The 21,786-nt window shown below is 40.8% G+C and overlaps 1 protein-coding gene across 4 annotated transcripts in view; it reads left to right on the top strand.

The window, feature by feature from the left end:
- cars1 (cysteinyl-tRNA synthetase 1) overlaps positions 1-20,642 on the top strand; it is a 70,756-nt gene extending 50,114 nt beyond the window's left edge. For 3 of the 4 annotated variants that reach the window (XM_080190422.1, XM_080190421.1, XM_080190419.1), the window contains 5 exons: positions 1,799-1,879; positions 12,526-12,593; positions 16,612-16,671; positions 18,313-18,396; positions 19,753-20,640. In XM_080190422.1, the coding sequence (XP_080046548.1) occupies positions 1,799-1,879; positions 12,526-12,593; positions 16,612-16,671; positions 18,313-18,396; positions 19,753-19,887 (428 nt within the window). In that variant the 3' untranslated portion in view covers positions 19,888-20,640. Of the gene's footprint in view, positions 1-1,798; positions 1,880-12,525; positions 12,594-16,611; positions 16,672-18,312; positions 18,397-19,752 lie in introns of all 4 variants that reach the window. The other variant, XM_080190420.1, reaches the window with a different exon arrangement.
- Positions 20,643-21,786: the final 1,144 nt, after the last annotated feature.

The following is a 21,786-nucleotide window of genomic DNA, read 5'->3' as shown; positions in this document are numbered from 1 at the left end:
TGGCCGTGTGAATCAGCACTTCCATTGTTGATATGGTGCTGTGCAGTTGAGTGGAAAGTCTAGTAAGATATTTAATCCCTGAGGTTTCACACTGAACGCTTGCTCCTGCCTAACATGGTTGATTCCTCTAACTAGGAGTGCCTGTTAGGTTCCACACTTCAACCAATTATCTAATCTCAGGTTTATTCTGAAATTCCATTTCTTTAAGCTTAAATAGCCTTTTGCGTAAAGCTTTGTCAAATGCTTTTAGGAAATAAGGCGGACGATCAAGAAACTAGTGTACGTTCCATGCATCAGGTATCTTGTTATCGAAAATCAAGCTTCGGGTTACACTTAATACACAATATTGTCAGGGCTGATAAGTGTTGTACATGATACAGTATTACATGACCAATAGTGAACCAACTGTTTAAAAGCAAGCTAAAATGCTATAGGTCATAGTGATAAGTAATATAAATACGGCCTGTAGCTCTAAATATACTAAGGTACTGATTTCCCTAGGATATAATTTAAGATGTCCTTGTAATGAAAACCCTGTAACAAAGGAAAGCTGCATACCCAATAAGGAACAAAACCTACAATCTGGGAATTGCCTTCTATTGAATGTGGCATATATCTCCTGTGAGAGGAACTATAAAAACAGTTCAGTGGAGATAGGAAAGGAGTGTTAGAGCCAGTATAACCTTCCCTAAACACTCCTTTGCAAGCTCTCTCATTGTCATTTTTTTTCCTTTAAAGTTGATTGTACTTTGCATAGTTTTTTGTTTTGACAATGGATTGTTGTATACATAGGTCAAGGGTGGATGATCACTAACTTTAGGTGGCCAAGTCATAATCGAGTCTTCTACCACTTGTCCTGCTCTGTTCACTATTAAACATAATTAAACCAGTAGTCAGGCATGTGTTTCATTAGTTTTGCAATAGAAACTTCCCTTCACCTCAAAGTTACTAGATTTAAAGAGAATTATAAAATCAAATCTGCTTCAAGGAAACGATTGAGAGGGTTAAGGGGGACGTGACTGAATAAAGGACTTATAAAGCAATTTATATTCATGCTAAAGAAGGTCTCAATGACTTGAGAGTGCAGCTCAATGAGGGAATCAGAGATTAAATAACAGCCTTGATTCAATAATCTGAATCACCAGTTCACATCTAAACAAGGTTACGATGTTGAGTTCTGTTTCTGTTGAGGTGGTGTAACTTTGAAAAACTGGCACCAGGCACGTTGATGATTTAGACTTAGAAACTTGAGATCTCAAAAGCAAGTGATTGTAAAGAAGATTCACATTCATTTACTGTCCTTTGATCCCTGTGACCTGGGTATTGAATCCAATCCAATTTGGCTGGATGAGAATTTTGTCTCGTGCTGTTTAGTCCTGTGTTGATGGAGTTTCAGCTCTGGTCAAGTTTGGTACAAATGCATCATTCAGAATTTAACACTGCCATAATCATAGGCCAGCAGTGATAGATACGAACTAACAATCTGTCATACTGATGCAGCAGGAGACATTCTTCTGAGATTAATGTTAAAGGCACTTGTTGGTGGAGTGTAAGGAGAAGTTCACTCACCATCCAACCCATACTGTATCTCATTTGCAAGTACTTTATTGTATAATAAAGAGGGAGCTTTATTCTGCTTATTACAAATTTAAGGATAAAATAAAATTCCAACACCTACCTCTCACCTGCAAGAAGGGAAAGGACTGTCCTATTCTGCTTCGCAGATTAGGACAACAGTACCATATGGTTCTGACACCGTCTGAAATGGGTATGCAATGACTAACTCTCTCTGTTATAGTGCATGAGGTTCTACAGCTGTGCGATGGCCTTCGAGATGATGTCCTTCCAGAGTTTGGAGTCCGTTTTGAGGACCATGAAGGTACTGAGCCTAATCAATTTACAAGTTGTAATGTATAGATTTTGCCAACTTATATTTCACTGAATATGTTGTGATATTTTCATACACTAACAAAATAATTGTGTCCTACACTAATGAACCCAGTAATTATAGTACCATTTTTCCAGTATTGCTTCACACTAGTATTCTGATCCACATGGGTACCAATGCCACAGATAGGAGAAGGAAAAGGGCTTTTGCTTAAGGATTATGAACAGCTAAGTGCTAAAATGAAAAGCAGAACTCAAATATAATCTCTGGATTGTTCACTGAACCATAAGCAAATTTGGTAAAGGGTAAATACGATCAGAGAGTTGAGTGCATGGCTCAAAGACTGGTGTAGGAGAAATAGGATTTGATTCATGAATCATTGACAACAGTACTGGGGACAACCAGAGCTACACTTTTGGGACAATCTTCACCAGATACATGATGGGACCACTGTACTGGCAAGTCATATAATTAAGACAGTAGAGAGGGCTTTTATTTAAATAGTTGGGCAAATGGATCATGTGAGAAGCAATATAAGTTAAAGGAAAACAAGGTAATAGAGCAGGGGAGCAATTAATGAAAACTAGAGTGTGGCAGAAAGAGACAGAGCATACAAAAATGAGAGTACATCAGCAGGTACAGCCAGAGATTGCAAAAATGTTAAAGCCTCTGTATCTGAATGGGCACAAAATTCATCACAAAATTGATGTTATTGGCATAGACAGAAATAAATATGTGTGACCTGATAGCCATTATAGAAACACAGCTGCCAGGTTGCTAAGGCTGGAACATGAATATTGAAGGTATTTGGCATTTCAAAAAGACAGCAAGCTCAGAAAAGATGGTGAGATAACTCTGTTAATTAAGAATGACTTTAGTACAGTAGTGAGAAATGGCCTTAGCTTGAAATAGCAAAATATAGAATCAGTTTGAGGAAAGATAAGAGGTTACTTACAGGAGTAGTTCATTGGCTCCCCTAGCAGCAGTTACACTGTAAGGCAGGATACACAGGAAAAAATGAATGGGGCCTGTAGGAAAGCTGCATACCCAATAAGGAACAAAACCTACAATCTGGGAATTGCCTTCTCCTATTGAATGTGGCATATATCTCCTGTAGGAGGAACTATAAAAACAGTTCAGTGGAGATAGGAAAGGAGTGTTAGAGCCAGTATAACCTTCCCTAAACACTCCTTTTCAAGGAGTGTTTAGGGAAGGAGGAAAAGTACCCCAATAATTATGGGTGACTTGTAATCTTTATGAAGATTGGGTGAACGTAGACTGGAAAATGAGTTCATAGTGTATTTGGGGCAGTTTCTTAGAGCAGTATGCTCTAGCACCAGGTTATTTGAGACCAGTTAGTATGCAATGAGACAAGATTAATCAATAACGTTATAGTGAAGGAGCCTCTCTGTCACTGTATCGTTACATAATAAAATTTCACATTCCGTTTGAAGGTGAGAAGTGTGGGTCTAAGACTGGTTTCTAAAACCTAAATAAAAATAATTATAAGGCTATGGAGGTGGAGTTGGCTAAAGTGAACTGGGAAACTTAAAAGATCGGACAGTAGAGATGCGAAACGGAGACTTTTAAAGAGATACCTAATAAATCTCAGCAAAGATTTATCACAGTGAGAAAGACCCTTTGAAAAGGATACAGCATTTGTGGCTAAATAAGGCAGTTAAGAACAGTATTAAATTGAAAGTAACACTGTACAAACCTATCTGTCATAGAGAAATTGCTGGCATCTATTTTTAAGGAGGTTATAAAAAGATACTCAAAATCATAATGGAAAACTGAACAGTTTTGGTCGCCTTATCTAAGGAAAGATATACTGGCATTAGAGGCAGCCCAGAGAAGGTTCATTAGTTGAAGGATTTTCTTATGAGGTTGAATAGATAGGGCCTGTACTCATTGGAAGATTGAGAGGTAACCTTATTGGGGCGCATGGGATTCTCAGGAATCCCAATGTCCGGGGGAGTCCATATGTCTGTGAGGGTGAGGGTGAGGGGGTGCAATGGTGCCCTTAGAGCTCAGCAGCTGGCTTCCCCAAAGACTCCACCCTTCCTGCTGGCAAAAATTACATCCTGGCACTTTTTTTTGCAATAAGTGCCATAAAATTGCATTTTCAAACTCGTGCAAATGGGGTCTGAAACTCTCCATTTTTCTCACCAGTTCGGCACTTAGAATTATTTTTGTAAAATTAGACACAAAGACTCTGGGCAGGATTTTTTGCCTGCGCTCACCCCAAGACCAGAAAATCCTGCACAAGGTCATTGGACCTTTGCATGTTCAGTGTCCTGCCCGCCAAGGGAAAATTCCATCCTCTGTCTCCACTGCCTTTTGAGGAAGAGATTTCCAGAGATTCACAACTGTCTGGGAGAAAAATTGTCCTTTTATCTCTATCTTAAATGAGAGACCCCTTATTTTTAAACAGTGGCCCCTACTTCTAGGCTGTCCAATGAGAGGAAACATTCTTCCCTCTGCTACCGTATCAGTACCCGTCAGGATCTTAAATGTTTTGATCAAGTCACCTGTTTATTCTTCTAAACTTCAGTGGAGACAAGCTTAACCATCCCAACCTTGCCTCATAAGATAACCCCTCTATCCTGGTGTGAGTCTTGCAAGCCTTCTCTGAACGGCTTCTAAAGCACATCTTTCCTTAAATAAGGAGACCAAAAATGTACAAAATACTTGAACGGTAGAATTTTAAGAATGGCAAGCGATTGGTGCTTGCCATTCCGAATGCATTGACTGCAACCCACGCTGCCAGGAAACCCCTAATGAGCGGGGGGTGCACCATTGATGGGACCAGAAGATCACGTTGGTATGAACATTCGGAAAATTTATGCCAGGGTCGCACCAATTCCCTGCACAAGTAAAGCATAACCTCCTTACATATTTAATCAATTCCTCACACAGTAAACAACACTCTATTAACTTTCCTAAGTACTTGCAGTACCTTTATAGTAGTCTTTGAGATTCATGCACTAGGACACTCACATCTCTCTGCACTTCAGAGCTCTGCAGTTTATGGAGGCAAATTGCAGAACATGTGCTAAGAGGAATCTGGGCATCCAGATATATGAATTACATAAAGTTAATGTACAAGTACAGTAAATAATTGAGAAGGCAAATGGAATGTAGGCATTTATTTCAATGGGAATGGAATAGAAAAGTTGGAAAGTTTAACTGCAACTATACAAGGCCACGGCCAGAATACTGTGTTCAGTTTAGGACTCCTGATTGAAAAAAATATAAAAGCAATTCATAGAAGATTCACTCCACTCATTCCTGGGATGAAGGGCTTATTTTATGAAGAGTAGTTGGTTTGGCCCACACCCATTGAAGTTTAGAAGAATGAGAGATGATCTTATTGATCAGATTGGAAGATTCTGATGGGATTCGATAGTGTGGATACCAGGAGCATTTTCCACTTGAAGGAGAGACTGGGACTGCGGGATATTGGTCTCCCTTTTGAGATTCAGATGAGGAGAGGTATTTTATAACAGAGCATCATTAGTCTGCAGAACTCTGTTCCCTAGCAAGCAGTGCGCACTGGTTTGTTGAATTTATTCAACGTGAGTTCAATAGTTTTTTGGTAGGCAAAACTGTTATGGATTGTGGAGGGTGGGCAGGGAAGTGTGATTAAGACCACAATTGGATCAGCCGTTAACTTATTGAGTGGTGGAGCAGGCTTGAAGGCCCGAATAGCCTACTCCTTTTCCTACATCCTATGTTTCTGTGAAACTGAGATGCTCCTCCTCTCTTTGTCATATGTCCCTTTATGTCCTACTAGTTTTTGAAATATAACTGCTCATGAGATGTTGTCTTTTACCATCTTCTTTCGCCCATCAGTCAGATTGCTGGAACTTTGGGCTTGAAATTTTGGCTTCCCAACCTCTGATTGAGTTCTTGAAATCGTCAGTGGTTCGTCAGCAGGCAACATGCTGCCTGGTGTTAGGAACCTATTTGCCTAGATAAGTATTAATTGAATGAGAACTTTATAAATTAAGTCTTATCTTAAAAATGAAGTCAGCAATTTGTGTTTCCTGTTTCCCAATGACTCGAGGGTATCATGCATCAGGAGAGGTTGTTCTGAGCTGTGAGTTCTGTCTTTGTATAACTCAACTCCTTCTCCTGAGGCCTCTAAAATCATTAAATGTCAGTCTTCAGCCAATTTGATTCACTCCATGTGATATCAAGAAACAGCTGAATTGCTGGAATATTGTCAGGGCTCATAGCCTCTGTAGTGTTCAGTGCTTTCAGTCATTTCTTGATATCACGTGGACTGAATACTACAGAGGCTATGGTCCCTGACAATATTCCACCAACAGGGAGCATTTGACTTAGTGGCATCAAGGAACCCCAACAAAACTGAAGTCAATGGAAATCGAGGGAAAGCTCTCTGCTGGTTGGAGTCATTTTGGGTACAAAGGAAGATAGTTGTGGTGGTTGGAAGTCAATCATAGCTCTAGGACATCTCTGCAGCAGTTCCTCGGGATACAGTCTGAGGCCCAATCTTCAGCTACTTTATTGATAATCTTCCTTCCATTGTAAAGTTAGAAGTGGGTATGTTTGCTGATGATTGCACAATGTTCAGCACCATTCATGACGACTCATACTAAAGCAGTTCATGTCAAAATGAGGTAAGACTCAGACAATATCCAGGCCGGGGCTAAGACACCATCCAGGACAAAGCAGCTTACTTGATTGGTATCCCTTCCACAAACATTCACTCCCTCCACCATTGGCAAACGGTGGTAGCTGTATGTAATATCTAAAGATGCACTGCAAGCTCCAGCAGCAGGGCAGTCCAAACCCACAACCACTATCATCTAGAAGGGCAACAGTCACATGGGAACACCACCACCTGCAAGTTCCTGTCCAAGTTGCTCACCATCCTGACTTGGAAAGATATCGCTGAACTTTCACTGTCGGTGGGTCAAAATCTTGGAACTCCCGACAGCACCGTGGGTGTACCTACACCATATGGACTGCAGCAGTTCAAGAAGGCAACTGACCAACACCTTCTTGAGGGCAACTGGGGATGGGCAATAAATGATGGCCTAGTCAACAATGCCGAAATCCTGTAAATGAATTTAAAAATGAAGACAAGCTCCAGAACCAGCCATGCTCCGAGCCAAGCTTTGTCAGTACAGCTTAAAAAAAACTGACATCTGCCTGGCAATGTGGAAAACTGCCCAGTAATGTCCTTTCTGCAAAATGTAGGATAAATCCAACCCAACCAATTACCGCCCCATCAGTCTACTCTTAATCATCAGCAAAATCATGGAAGGGGGAAGTCGACAGCACTATCGAGCAGCACTTACTCAGTTTGGATTCAGCAAGGGCCACTCAGCTCCTGACCTTATCGCAGCCTTGGCTCAAATGTGGACAAAAGAGTAAACTCATGAGTTGAAGTGTGAGTGATTGCACTTGATAACAAGACAGCATTTGATCGAATGGCATCAAGGAGCCTAAGCAAAACTGGAGTCAGGCTCCAGTTGGGAAGAAACTGGGAATTGGGATTAGGAAGAAAAATCTCCACTGATCGAACTCATCCATTGCACAAGGAAAATGGTTATGGCAGTTGAAAGTCAAATCATCTCTGTTCCAGAATTTCACGGGAGGAGTTACTCAGGATATGGCCAAGGCCCAACCATCTTCAGCTGCTTCATCAATTACCTCCATAAAGTCAGAAGTGAGGATGTTTCATTGCTGAGCAATATTTTGCATCACTCACGACTCCTCAGATTCCAAAGCAGTTCATACTCATATTCAGCAAGACCCAGACAACATTCAAGCTTGTTAAGATAAAAGGTCACTGGCACTGGGTCAAGGGTAATTGTTGGAGGTTGGAGGGAGATTGAGGGAATGCAATGTTGCATAGGTCAAGGACGACAGGAGGAAGTATGAGGGTGACAGTGAGGATAGAGATTGTTGGGTTGCAGCGGCAGGGATACTCTGCATTTCCAACAACATGGTTGCTGATACAGGTTGAGCTGGCTGGAGATCATGTTTTTGTAGTATGAGGTCTGTAGGATGGGAGGAGTCCTGGTGTATGGGAGGTTTATACATTCCCATTGGTCTATTGCAGATATTTTACGGATGAAGGCCATGCACATTGAGGTGCTAATATCTTTGCCCGTCTGCCTACAGTTAATTTGTGGATCTCAGACACCCAATTTTCAACTTTGGGTCATGGAGAGGATTCACCAGAGTTAGGCCATGACTGAACAGCAATATAGGCTGCAAAACCATCAACTGGCACCAGCATAGGAGGAAAGCAGCCAGGTCTATCATCATCATCATCATTGACAAGCATTAGCAGAATGTGCAGCAAATGCCTTCAAATGTCTGAGACACAATGTCAGAGATGGCTTAGGCTTTCCTGGGAGGCAGTCACTAACTTCTGCTCTCTCCTTTAATGAGCCCTGTGGCTATGGAGTCAACTCTGTGTACCAATGGCCACAAGGTGACTGGTATAGATGCAGACATTTTGACACAGATCCCATATCCCAAGTTATTTGAGGCCCCTGCCCAAGGCTGGATCCTGGATGCTGACAGCTATCCCATAATGACATGGCTGGTGACACCAGTGCTTCATCTTCAGTCCTGCAAAGCAAATTACAATAAAGGGCAACCAGGGCAATCATACAGCAGATTGTTGGCTTGCTGAAAATGTACTTTTGCCTCAACTGCTCCAGCAGTGCATTACAGTACACAGCATACAGACTATCCAGGATTGCTGTGGTCTGTTGTGCATTGCACAACATAACATTGCAAAGGGGAATGCAATTGCCATCAAGAGTATGGAGGAGCATCTCTCCTCAGGTCAGGATATTAGAGAGGGATATGAAAAAGAGGACAAAGATATTGCAACACCTTTCAAATCCATGGCTGTCAGAGGCAACCTTATCTTTGATCAGCTTGCACAGGAATGAGACACCTACCTGAACAGGACATCACTTGCAAATCATTGCTTTGAATGTGTGCCACCACTGCCAACCTGCATCCCGAGCCTCAAAGGATACAGGCTTTGCACTTGCATCTAAGTCACTGAAGTTGTAATGTGCGGACCTGCTGCTCCCTGCCCATAGTGATAGGGTCACAACTGCAAGTTCACATTGCATGTTAGGAAGTAATCTCAGACAATTTTCTTGTTACACCAGTTATGGGAGGGCCATCAAAGGCTAAATGTTGAGCCATGCTGCCCTGCCTTGATGACATAAAAGAAGCCGTACACATCATCGTGCTTTAAAGACTAAATCCAAACATGCATGACATTGTCCACGCAAGTGAGATGTCCCTCAGTACCCTTCACTCATCAGTGATTGCCAATCATGAAGCATAATAGTATGTCCTCTGAATAAGGGTGTCCCAAAAATGCAATTATCAAGTAAAACAAATATAATGAAATATAAATATGTGCATAAGTTTGTAGTTTCTCAACACCCATGCCACCATTGTATCATAAAAATATCTTAATTTCCTTTTACACCCACCACACCTTGGTGCGGCCCTGACGTCCAAAGGTGAGGAAGGAGGAGGCTGCCAAGAGCAGTGCCTGTCGCATAAAATGATCACGGTGCTGGCCTTTGGTACAGTGCTTTGAGGGCTCTGATGAACATGGGGTCTTTTGTACAGGTGTGGGGGCACGCCATGCTTGGCACTGCCTAGTGGAGACCCTGAGGCTATCAATGCCTGCGGGCTGTCTGGCACTCCTCTCCCCTTTTGGTAAACAATGGCATTTCCCTATATCTCTCAGGCGAAGAGGCATCTAGAGGAAAGTCCAGATGCTTCATTCTCCTCTCATCTAGTTACTGCAGTAATGAGCCCATTGACAGAGCAATGAAATGTTTTGTGCGTATGGCTTGGTTCTCCATGGTGGTTGCCAACTTCTCCACTGGTGGAAACCATGAGCTCACATGCTGACCATTGCAGAACCTGAGGCTTGGATGGACCCACCATCCATGAAACATTCCACGTAGCCTCTGGCAGATTTTTCCTAACCTATCTTTGCATCTTCAGCTTGCTTATTGTAGCCATGACCAGCGGCTTGTCATCAGCCTGGGGCTTAGCATGTAGCTGACGCCACTGCTAGGGCGGTTGGCTGACAATACTTCCCTCACATGCTGTACTTGTCTATGAAGTGGTGGAGGATAGGGGAAAGATGGAAGATGGTACATCCTCTGGATGTTGTAGGTCTTTATCCTCTGGTGGAGTTGTTAATTTCATCCTTGAGCTTGGATCTTTGTTCACACAATGATGATGACCTGTAGTGGAGAACAATATGGAGAAGTTCAGGCAATCTCAAATTCACCTTTGTCTCTAATGTGCCTAAGTCTCAACACCAGGTTGGAGGCATTCTCACATTGCTGGCTGGCTAATCCAGCCTTGTCATCCACAGTGGAATGATTGCCCTGCTGTCCCACAGTCTCTATAGCTTCCCTTCCACATAGCTTTAGAACCTTCTATCAGGAGCACCTCCTTCTAACTTGGCCTTCTCCTTGGCATTTGTCTGCTTATCTTGCATGATGAAATGGAGACTTGGTGATGTGTCAAGAGACACCTAACCCATTTGTCCCCATGCCACATACTGGCCCCTCATCCTAACAAATAATTATTTGCCTCATCATGCACAACTGTCATGCAGCATGACCTTAATTGCCATGAGGTAATGAGGATGACAACAGGTTTTCCAGTCTGACCCCTCTCCATTTGCAAATTTATTTTATTAGTACCCTCGTGAGAGACCCTTTGATGTAATGTCACATTGCCACTTACCCAGGCAGATCACAATTAGTCTTTGACTCTTTTGAATGGCTGTTCATCTTCATGTTGATCTCCGTCCAGGCTACCTTGGTCAAATGGGAGGATCTTCTATTGATATGCCTGGGGAAGAGCAGCTCCCTATAGCCGGACGGCCTGGAGAGAACTTGCAGGAAGGATTTCTGAACTGTGGAGCCGCACTTTATATCCAGAAGCATTGCTGATCCAGTGGATCAGGAGGATGGGGTCAAGCAAGATGTTTGCTGCATAGAAGTCAGGGAGTTTAGGAGAGAAGGAAATGGAGGCTGTGGTTCAGAAAAAATTGTTTAATGGTCCTGAAATTAGAAGATTTTGCTTCCACCTTCCTATTAGTTCTCCCTGTCTGCAGAGACTGGATGCATTGCAAAATTGAGTAAGCTGCCTGCTTGCTGCCACTGCATGATTGCATATTTGCATATGGTTGACATGCCCGCTGCTGAAACTGAGATTTACGTCTCATTGTTTTGGCTCCTGACATAAGTAGAAGTGAAACTCACTGTCAGAAATCCTTCCTGCAAGTTTCCTCCAGGTCCCCACACCTGTGCAGAGCCACACTTCTGTGATTCAAATGTACCCATTGTCAGCACACTTCCTGTTCCCTCTTAGAAAGGGCCCCATGGTTTTCTTAACTGCTTCATTAGTATTTTTAAATTGTGTTAGCTATGGGTATGCTTTCAGTCTTCAAAAGAACACTTTCAGTCTTCAAAAGAACACTTTCAGTCTTCAAAAGAACACTTTCAGTCTTCAAAAGAACACTTTCAGTCTTCAAAAGAACACTTTCAGTCTTCAAAAGAACACTTTCTGCTGCATTAAAATAGCAATGTTCATGATAACCTGTATTATAAAATGTTCCATCACCATCACCCTATCCCAGGGTACACAGGCTCATTGTAATGCTCATAATCACTACTTTAGAATGGAGATTGAAGCTGGATTCTCTTATTTACTTCTGTTACTGTGTAATTACTCAGTTATTGAAGTAACTTCATAATGACTTTTAAGAATTGTTTCTATAGCTTAACCAAGCTAATACAATGAGTAGCTGATTGATATACAGAAGAATATCAGGTTAATAATCTATGATAGAAAAGTATAAAGTTGAAAAGGCATGATGAAGATCATTGAAAAGCTATGACCTGATTCATCTGAAACATTCTTTTGATAATTTTTTTCTTGTTGGTGTGCTGACCTGTGGAAAAGCTAATGTTTAATATTTGACTTTCTGGCACAGCACTAAACCACACCGAGGAACAGATTCCAGAATAGCAGTTGGCGTGTTCTAATTTTCCTGAGTAAAAAACAAAGATTTGGATTTATACATTTATTTTGATAACCTTGGGTTACTTCAAAGTGCTTTACAACCATGCAGTACTTTTGAAATGTACTCAATATATAGTATAGGAAACATGGCAGCCAGTTTGTGCATAACAAGCTCACACATTCACCAGCGTGATAATGACCAGATAATCAACTTTAAGTGATGGTTATGGAGGGATAGAAATTGTGCTCTAGCCTCTGGATAAGGATTTGAATCCACAATTTTCTTTGAGTGAAAAATAGCTTGGGCTTAGGCTTCTGATTCTGTTCTCTACAAAAACAATTATTAGGTGTTTATATTTGAAGGTAGGATCAGGATCATTTGTATAGGATGTCAACGCTGCTGTGCATATAGTCTTGAAGAATAGCCATTTTGGTTTTGGAAACCTAACCATCCCATGGTATTTTACCCCAACCAGTAAGTGCCTTCAGAATAAGGATGGAGTAGTTTACTTATGTGATTGAATGGTTAGGCTGAGATTTACTGATGATTTGGTATGCTTTTGCAGGGTTACCTACTGCGGTGAAATTTGTGGACAGAGAGACGTTGCTGAAGGAGCGAGAAGAGAAGAAAAAGGTAAAATGCTGACTTCCACCATGTCAGCAAGGTAAAACTATACAGTGGAACAAAGCAATGAACAGATTTCCTGCCTAATAACCCAGACTGATTTGAGCAAATTTTCCCATATTAAGCTTATATTACCTTACAGAGAAATGCATGTAACAACAGAAAGATTAATCCTCAACAGGACCATACTCCAATCCCCTTTCACTATTATAAAAACAAAATGTGTTGCTGGGAATCTGAAATAAAACAAATATGCTAAAATTACTCAGCAGTTTGATGGTATCGGTATCTGTGGAAAGAGAAACACTTAATGCTTCAGATCGATGACCTTACGTCAGAACTCCTGTTGTGATATGAGAACACCAGCACCTGCAAGTTCACCTGCAAGTTCCCCTCCAAGTCATTCACCATCCTGACTTGGAAATATACTGCCATTTCTTCACTGCCACTAGGTCAAAATCTTGAAACTCCTGCCCTAAAAGCACATCACATTGTGTACCTACATTATCCATGGTTTCCTATTGCCTCCACTTTCAGGTCAATAAAATTTAATATACCTTCCCTATTTACTTATGAAACTATTGTAAGTTGTAACTCAACAGCTGAAAAGTAAAGTCCCTACCTATCTCATAAGTAGGGGCTTGACAGCCTTATTTACAGAATACCGCCATTGTCCCAGGAACTTTCAACATGGTTGAATTGACTGATAATCAGCTCAGGAATCCTACCACCACCAACTCCTCCCCACTTTTCCCCAAAGGGTAAAGAAAATGTGATGTGAAGTTGCACGGAATAAAGTCCCAAAAGCTTTTTTCTTAATCTGTTATCATATACTCTTTTACAGTACTGATTTAATAAGTTTAAAGATCCAGATGAATGTTAGTGAATGGGAGCATGGGTCAATGTTAATGAGTGAATGGGTACAGTAAAGGTTTGGTGAGATAAGTGGATGATGAATAGGATAAGTGGGGTGGCAGCAGTTCTTTAGGGATAGGCAATAAATGCTGGCTTAGCCAGCAACACTGGATAGGACAAGCAAACTCTGGAAGCTTGTTCATTGCATGGAGCACCTGCTTTGATTTTGGAAACTCGCTCAGGCTGGAAGTCTTTTTTGAAACACAGAACAGTGAGTGCACTATAAGTAGTATTAGACATGGGTCTGGATTTTTCAAGGAGCAGCAATCATTGTTAGATTGCCACTCCATTTAAACTATTCCAAATTTCAACACTATTCTTCATTTCTCACCAGGTCTTTCATGCCTGGCTTTCCCAGAAATGCAGCATCTTTCTGAATGTTTCATCCCAGTTCGGTAGAGCCAGGGAGGTGGGGGAGAGAGATCTCTCACACACCTGTCATGACAACAGTAAATGTTATTTGTTGAGCAAGTCAGATCCCACGGTGAAACCTGTCTTACTGATCATAAATTATTTTATGTATTTTGAAAATGAGGAGGAAAAGCTACTGACAGCAAAAGCAGAACTTGGGTAACACCTTTAGAATTTTAAAATCAAAAGATTTATTAATAAGAGAAAAGGCTGAATCTCACAAGATTGAAGTTGCACAGTAAAAACAGTCTTACAGAACAACTGCCCCCACCCCCCAAAAAACATACTTGATCAAAACACATGTACATAAACTACCTTCTTGGCAACAACTCCCTTATAGATTTTTGATCATAAAATTACTAATATTACCCAAGGCAAAGAACTGCTGTCACTTTGATAAAGGAATATCACGTAATCCTCAAACACTTCCACTGTGATGTGGAAACCTAATGAAAGGTTCAGAAACAGATGGCTTTCTGAAAGCTAAGACTTCTTCTCTGGTTTGATTGAATGGCTGCTTCAAATTCACAACTTTTGCACCTCTTCCTGCACAGATTTGGTCTTAGGACATTTTCCCCCACACAGCCAACAGCTAAACATTTTTTCTTAAATATCCTTTTGCCCTTTCATCTCAAACTCCGTTGTCCTTGAACTCAACTATTCCAAGTATAATAATTATTCATGTTTTCCTATTGCCTCCACTTTCAGGTCAATAAAATGTAATGTTCCTTCCCTATATACTTATGAAAACGTTGTAAGTTGTAATTCAACAGCTGAAAAGTCAAATCCCTGTTTATCTTATAAATAGGGACTTGACACCCTTATTTACAGAATACCACCGTTGTTCCAGGAACATTCAATGTGGTTCAATTGACTGATAGTCAACCCAGTAATCCTACCACGGTAGTTAGCACTGCTGCCTCAGTGCCAGGGACCCAGGTTCAATTCCGGCCTCGGGTCACTGGCTGTGTGGAGTGTGCATGTTCTCCCTATGTCTTTGTGGGTTTGCTCTGGGTGCTCTGGTTTCCTCCTACAGTCCAAACATGTGCGGGTTGGGTGGATTGGCTATGCTAAATTGACTAACTTGTGTTAAACTAAATTGTGCTAAATTGTCAGAGGAATTAGCAGGATAAATACGAGATTATAGGGATAGGGCCAATGGTTAGTACGTTCTTGAAGGGCCGAATGGCCTCTTTCTGCACTGCAGGAATCTATGACTCTATGAAACCACCCCCGCACCCCCCACAATTTTTTCCCCAAAGAGTAAAGAGTGTGGTGTGAAAATGCACTAAAAAAAGTCTCAATTTTTTTAAACCCTTTTAAAGCACTGATTAATAAGTTTAAACATCTGGATGAATGTTAGTGAATAGATCAACATTAATGAATGGGAACATAGATCAATACTAGTGAGTGTGTGAATGGATACTGTAACAGGTTTTGGTGAGCTAAGTGGGTGATGGGTAGGGTAGGTGGGGTGTCAGTTGGAGGATAGTGAAAGATAGTTTGACAAATAAATGAGGTGGGGAAGTGATAGGTGGGTTGAAGATTAGTCAAATTGGGTCGGATGGTGGGGTGTCTCATTGTTGGGAGGGGTAGTCAGGTTGGGGGTAGATCAGGTGGTTGTGGGGGGTGGTTAATCATGTAGGGTCAGAGGGGTATTTGGGTGGTCGAAGGGTTAATGTGGGAGGGGGGATAGTCAGGGTTGGGGAAGGTAGTCAAAGGGGTACTGGGAGTCAGTAAAGGTAGTGGGGTGGGTGGGTTGAGGACCATCAAGGGGGTGGTCAGGCTGTGGAGATCAGTTCTGTAGTTACCCAGGAGTTAGGCTAAGTATTGTCCGTCTACCAGTTCCTGGGTAACTTTCCAGATAATTAATCAAACAGTCCAAAGTTTCCAATTCAAACTGAGTCAGAGACATTTACAGTGGTCCTGGAGAATTGCACATTGGAAGCTGATGCCTCCTGGACAGTTCCAGGTAGATCATCGTGTCAGGAATACTGCAGGGTCCTAATGTGCATCTTGGGTCATATGTCCAATGAAGAATGGATGATCATAATAGATCAGAGTGACATATGTACACTGACAGATTGCTTCATTTTTAAATTTCACAACGGTTGAAAACATCCCTAGCCCTGCCAATATAACTGGTCAATAACATTTTAGGGCCTTAGGTTTTCTGGAACTGCAAGCATCTAGCTCTTTGGTTTCTGATCAGTGGAAATGAAATATTTTGCTCCTGTACTTTATAAAACCAGACAGATCATACCATTTGTAGTGACTATATAAATGCAGCCAGGGTTATAAAATTTAACTCAGCATCTTAAATTAAGGAGAGGTTAATACAGCGAGGATTCTTGCTCCTTAGCACTTTTTAATGAACCCTTCCAATCCCTACCCTCAGCCCTGCCCAATGTAAAATCCATATCTGTAAGGAGCAGACTCTCATGCAATGTGCATTATGCAGAACATTACTAAGCTCACATAGAGAAGGATGATACCAGAAGATGTTGATATCTGTAAAGCTACACCCAGTGAGTGCCAGCATTTTGTGAGGAGCAAATCAGATGGAAAATATGTCACAAACTCCTGATGTAAGATGGAGATAGTTTGCAATCTGAGAAACATCGATCTTGTAACCTGCTTATTAAATAGAAAACATCACAGTAAAAAGCTTCAATTATATCAAATTTACCGTTTCTTCCAGATTGAAGAAGAAAAAAAGAGGAAAAAGGAAGAAGCAGCCCAAAAGAAACGAGAACAAGAGGTGAGGACTTGACACGTGCTGTCGAGCTGCTGTACCAGCCTGTGTAGTTGGTTTTACACAACTTCTTGGTCTGTTGGATCTATTTTGATGGACACTATTTAAATTAAAAAGAAGAGAGAAGTAAAAGCAAGAATCTGATCACTTGGATAGCTCAATGCAAATATGTTCACTTTTGTCTTGCAATGAAGACTCAGCCATCTGAAACATATACATTAAAACAACACTGGGATGCCAGTGAGCAACTGACCATAAATGTACAAGATTTGACTTTGGTTTGTACTGAATTAGCTGATTTCAACTTTGGTGGGAGCTGGAACAACACAAAAGGCTTCTTGAAGGTAAGGCAGGAAAAATCAACCAGAAAGGCCACTCCTCATTTTGAATTTCTATGATCATTGCTTAGAAAAATTTGTGTAGGAGCATGTTGGGTGGCAACCAGATTGTGGGAGGTTGGGATTATTACACACTCATGCTTAATTTGTATTACCAAAATATGCAACTGAAACTCGTGCTGAACATTAAAAGAATGCTTACTATTCTGACTGTATTTGGTGATCATTGACCTCCTCCCCTCAGGTCCCTGATGCTTGCAGTAATTGACTCAGCCTTTTCTTTAGAAGGATACAGAATTGCAGGAAAAGATTTTCTGCAATTTAGCAATACTGGCTTATAGAAGACCTCTGGGTTAAGTTCTGGTCATGAATCATTTAACTTTCTGTTCCATGCAATATCACCGGATGCATCATGTGCTCCTTTAACAATCTTTTGACCTTTAAATGAAAGTCCACTGTCACTCTGCAAATCACTAAACATTCAGGTTATTTGACTGAGAACAAGATCGCTGGCAGTTCCCCCACTGCATTGCATGCCAAACTATTGTAGTTGACAGCATGGAGTTCAACAAATGTTGTGTACACTTAATCCAGATGCCAGTTTATGATTGTAACATATGGAAATCATGGGAATTTGGTAATTTTGGAAGTCAGTTATGCACTTTTATTTTGTTCTTCACATTCCTTCTCCTGTTTTGACAGATGCCATATCTATAATAAAATTTTGTCTGTACTTTCTTGTTGCTTTTTTGTCACACTTTCATGTTGACATTTCCATTTTCAATTCCTTTGTCCATTTATAATAGAAACTTCCTGTGGTAATTGCCATGTTATAATTACACTCTCCTGCCACTAGCACCTTTGTTTCATGTATTCCCAACTCCTCGGCTCCAATTCTACTTCTCCGTCCTTAAGTTTTCAAACGTGATTGGTAGGGCTATGGAATCCTCCTTGATAAATAAGCTTAGGCATGTCCTTTCAATGTTCTTGTGTTTAATTGCTTGCAGAGAGTGCCCTAAACTGCAACAGTATGTGTTTTAGTGCAAAATAAACTCTTTAGATGAAGAAAAATCTTACCATTGGGTACAGCTGATTTTTCTGAAGAGATCAAGTGATGATTGTGACTTAAAGCCTAGGGTCGGAGAGAGGCAGTCAGATAAATAGAAACTTCTGCAAATTGAGTTGATATGGAGTTTTGAGATTTTAAGAATTAAATTTCCATGTGCTTCTGCCATAAGAGATCATATTACATAAATGCAGGAGGTGTTAAAGGAATTTAGGCTGATTTACAATATTTGTCTCCACGCAGGCAACAAAACTGGCCAAGATGAAAATCCCTCCCAGCGAGCTGTTCAGATTAGAGAAGGACAAGTATTCCAAGTTTGATGAAAATGTAAGTATTAAAAGATGAATAAAAAAGATATATTGACTGGAAAGACCTATGTTCAATCTCTGTATTGAGTTAGCTGATCTCAGTCGGGAGAGCAGTTGGGGAACTCAAGTTAGTTTCAGCATCCCTGAGAAGAACAGGAATGTCAGCTAAGGATGCTGCTCATGATTATTTTACAGTGACTCCTGCTATAAAGTGTATGTGTGGGAGTACAGCTGAGAACATGATCAGGCTCGACTATGAGACCACCCTCAAGTATCCTTAACATCAAGGCTCACAGATAAATCTCACTGAATTCATCCACTAGTGGGAAAACACAGCTGAACCTGACCCACTCTCAGTTGATGTTCAGACAGGTGTTCTGCCTGCATGAATCATTGGATAACATTTAAGAGGGGAAACTCTGACTGGATTTACTTCCCCTTATTAATTTACTGGTCTGTAGGAGCCAACTACTAACTTCCTTAAGTATCTGAATTACTGAGGGAGCATTCATCTTCTCGGACCACTTCCACCTTCCAGTGCTTCAGATCCAAGTCCAAGTAGTAGAGGTGTCTGCTGTGGTTGTTTCTTTGAAAACTTTCATCAACAGTTTTGTATTTAGAGATGATCTATTCCATAATCAAATCTAATGGCCTTGATTATGCTACAAGAACTTGATTCAAATCTATCAAGACCTAACTATATATCTAATGCAATGGGTGGAGTTTTCCCAGGTAATGTGAGATGAGTTTGAGTGTGTGTGTGGGAAATTAATTCTCAAGAAAATTGATGTTGGATTGGGATCCTGATATCATCCACCCTATTCTAAGTTTCTGATGCTGAAGCAAGTGGGGACCCTCTTGCCTCTGTCTTGAAACCAATTAAGATATAATAAGCTAATTAAATATTATTTTAAACCCGTAATTCTGGATTTCACTGCACAGCCAGGTTCCAAAACTATCAGTAATGAGACGAATACACAGCAGAATAATATCAGTATGATATTCATCTGTAGACTGCATCACAGCAGAGCTCAATCTTGACTTGACTCTAACCCCCTTAACTGAGGGGCCCTGAGGCTAATTGTAGTAGCTCAATTGCAGTTCGATTCCAATCAGATGATGGAGAGAGAAACAGACCTGGGACCTACATGGTCTATTTGACTCAATTACTTACTAAATACACAAGATGTTTGCTGCGGTACTGGAAAAAAAATTACAGAACTTTAAGAGGTTAAATGTATTGCTTAGATTCAATAACCAGTGATTTGTTTTCTGTGGGAGGATGGACTAAATGGTCCTTTTTCAGTGTGTACTTTCCTTTATGCTGTTGATCAGAGTGAGTTCTAAATCCTAAAGTTGTTTTATTTTCTTCAAGGGGTTTCCAACTCACGATATGGAGGGCAAGGAACTCAGCAAGGGACAGACCAAGAAACTTAGAAAACTTTATGAAGCGCAGGAGGAGCGGTATAATGAATATGTGCGGATGCTGCAGAATAGCAGCACCAACTAAATGCATTACAATGACACCCAGTGTATCCAGCAATGGAAAGAAGTAACTCCAAAAATGACAGGGATTGAACAAAAAAAATTTGGTTTAGACTCCGTAAATGAATAAAGAGAGACATTTATTACTTTATCAAGAGAAATGAACTAATGGAAGCCAATAAAATTGACAGTTTGTTCAATGAAATATATACATTAATTTGATAAGAGACACAATGTGGAGGAACTTGCCTTTCATGTTTAGGACCTACATGCAAATATGTTACATTCACAACATGGAAATTACTTTTGTCTTGATTAGTTTTGAGCAACCTAAGTTCAACTGAATTTAGTCCTGAGCAACAACAGGTCCTCATTTGGCAAAATTGCCAGTAGCACAAAGGCCACATAATGGTTTGTTTAAAGAAGTGGGGAACTGTCCAGCAGGTGCTCTTAAAGATTGGGACTGAATGGAGAGAGATAGGTGTGATTGATTTGACAACATGACTTAAATACAAAGGCTTTAATTCTGAACACCAACATCCTTCAGTCAGTGCAAAATGCAAAAAATACAATTTTTAGCTCATTACCAGTTCCGAGCCGTGTTATTGAGTGGAGCACTTTGAGAATATGCAAATGTTGTTTTTTTCCGTCTTCCCTTTTAATGGGCATAATTATGAATCAGTTTCTGTCCAACAATTATGTATTTTGCTGTCATTTTAACAATGTTCCTTTAATAAATTAAGCTTTGAGAATTAATAGGAATTCTTTGCACGAGTGTTATTTGTATCAATTTGAAACAGGTGTTTTACATGATCACAGAATAATTGAATGGTTAGAACACAGATGGAAGCAATTCAGCTTGTTGAGCCTGTGCTGGCTCTCTAAGAACAATTCAGCTATTCTCATTCCCATCCTTTCCCATGATCTTTTAGATGCTTATCCAACTGTAATTTGAAAGCGATGATTAAAATCAACCTCCAACAGCCTTACATGCTGAGAATTCCATATTTTGACGTTAGAAAAAAATTCTCATGTCACTTTTTTGTTTCTTTTACAAACCACATTTAATCTGTATCCTTTGGTTCTGGACCCTTTCATCACTGAAAGTAGTGTTTTTAGAACATAGAACAGTACAGCACAGTACAGGCCCTTCGGCCTGCTGTTGTGCCAAGCTATGTCCAAACCCAAAATCAAGCTATTCCCACTCCTTATCATTCTGGTGTGTTCCATGTGCCCATCCAATAACCACTTGAAAGTTCGTAAAGTGTCCGACTCCACTATCACAGCAGGCAGTGCATTCCACACCCCAGCCACTCTGAATAAAGAACCTACCTCAGACATCTCTCCTATATCTCCCACCATGAACCTTATAGTTATGCCCCAAGGAAACAGTCTCTCTCTGCACGTCCACTCTATCTATCCCCCTCATCATCATATAAACCTCTAAGTTGCTTCTCATCCTCCTCTGCTCTAAACAGAAAAGTCCCAGCTCCCACAACCTTTCCTCATAAGACCTATCCTCCAAACCAGGCAGCATCCTGGTAAATCTCCTCTGCACTCTCTCCAATGCTTCCACATCCTCCTTAGTGAGGTGACCAGAACTGAACACAATATTCCAAATGTGGTCTCACCATGGTCCTGTATAGTTGCAGCATAACCCCATGACTCAAACTCAAACCCCCTGTTAATAAACACTAACACACTATAAGCCTTCTTCATGGCTCTATCCACTTGAGTGGCAACCTTCAGAGATCTGTGCATATGAACCCCAAGATCTCTCTGTTCCTCCACATTCCTTAGCCCTGCTATTGACTCTGTAATCCGCATTTAAATTTGTCCTACCAAAATGAATCACCTCGCACTTATCAGGGTTCAATTCCATCTGCCACTTTTCTGCCCAGCTCTACATCCTATCAATGTCTCT

This window comes from Carcharhinus amblyrhynchos, chromosome 6 (genome assembly GCF_965287045.1).
Source record: "Carcharhinus amblyrhynchos chromosome 6, sCarAmb.v2.hapA, whole genome shotgun sequence".
Taxonomy (NCBI): Eukaryota; Metazoa; Chordata; class Chondrichthyes; order Carcharhiniformes; family Carcharhinidae; genus Carcharhinus; species Carcharhinus amblyrhynchos.
The sequence above is the reverse complement of the archived record's forward strand: the minus strand, read 5'-3'. Positions and strand labels throughout refer to the sequence as shown.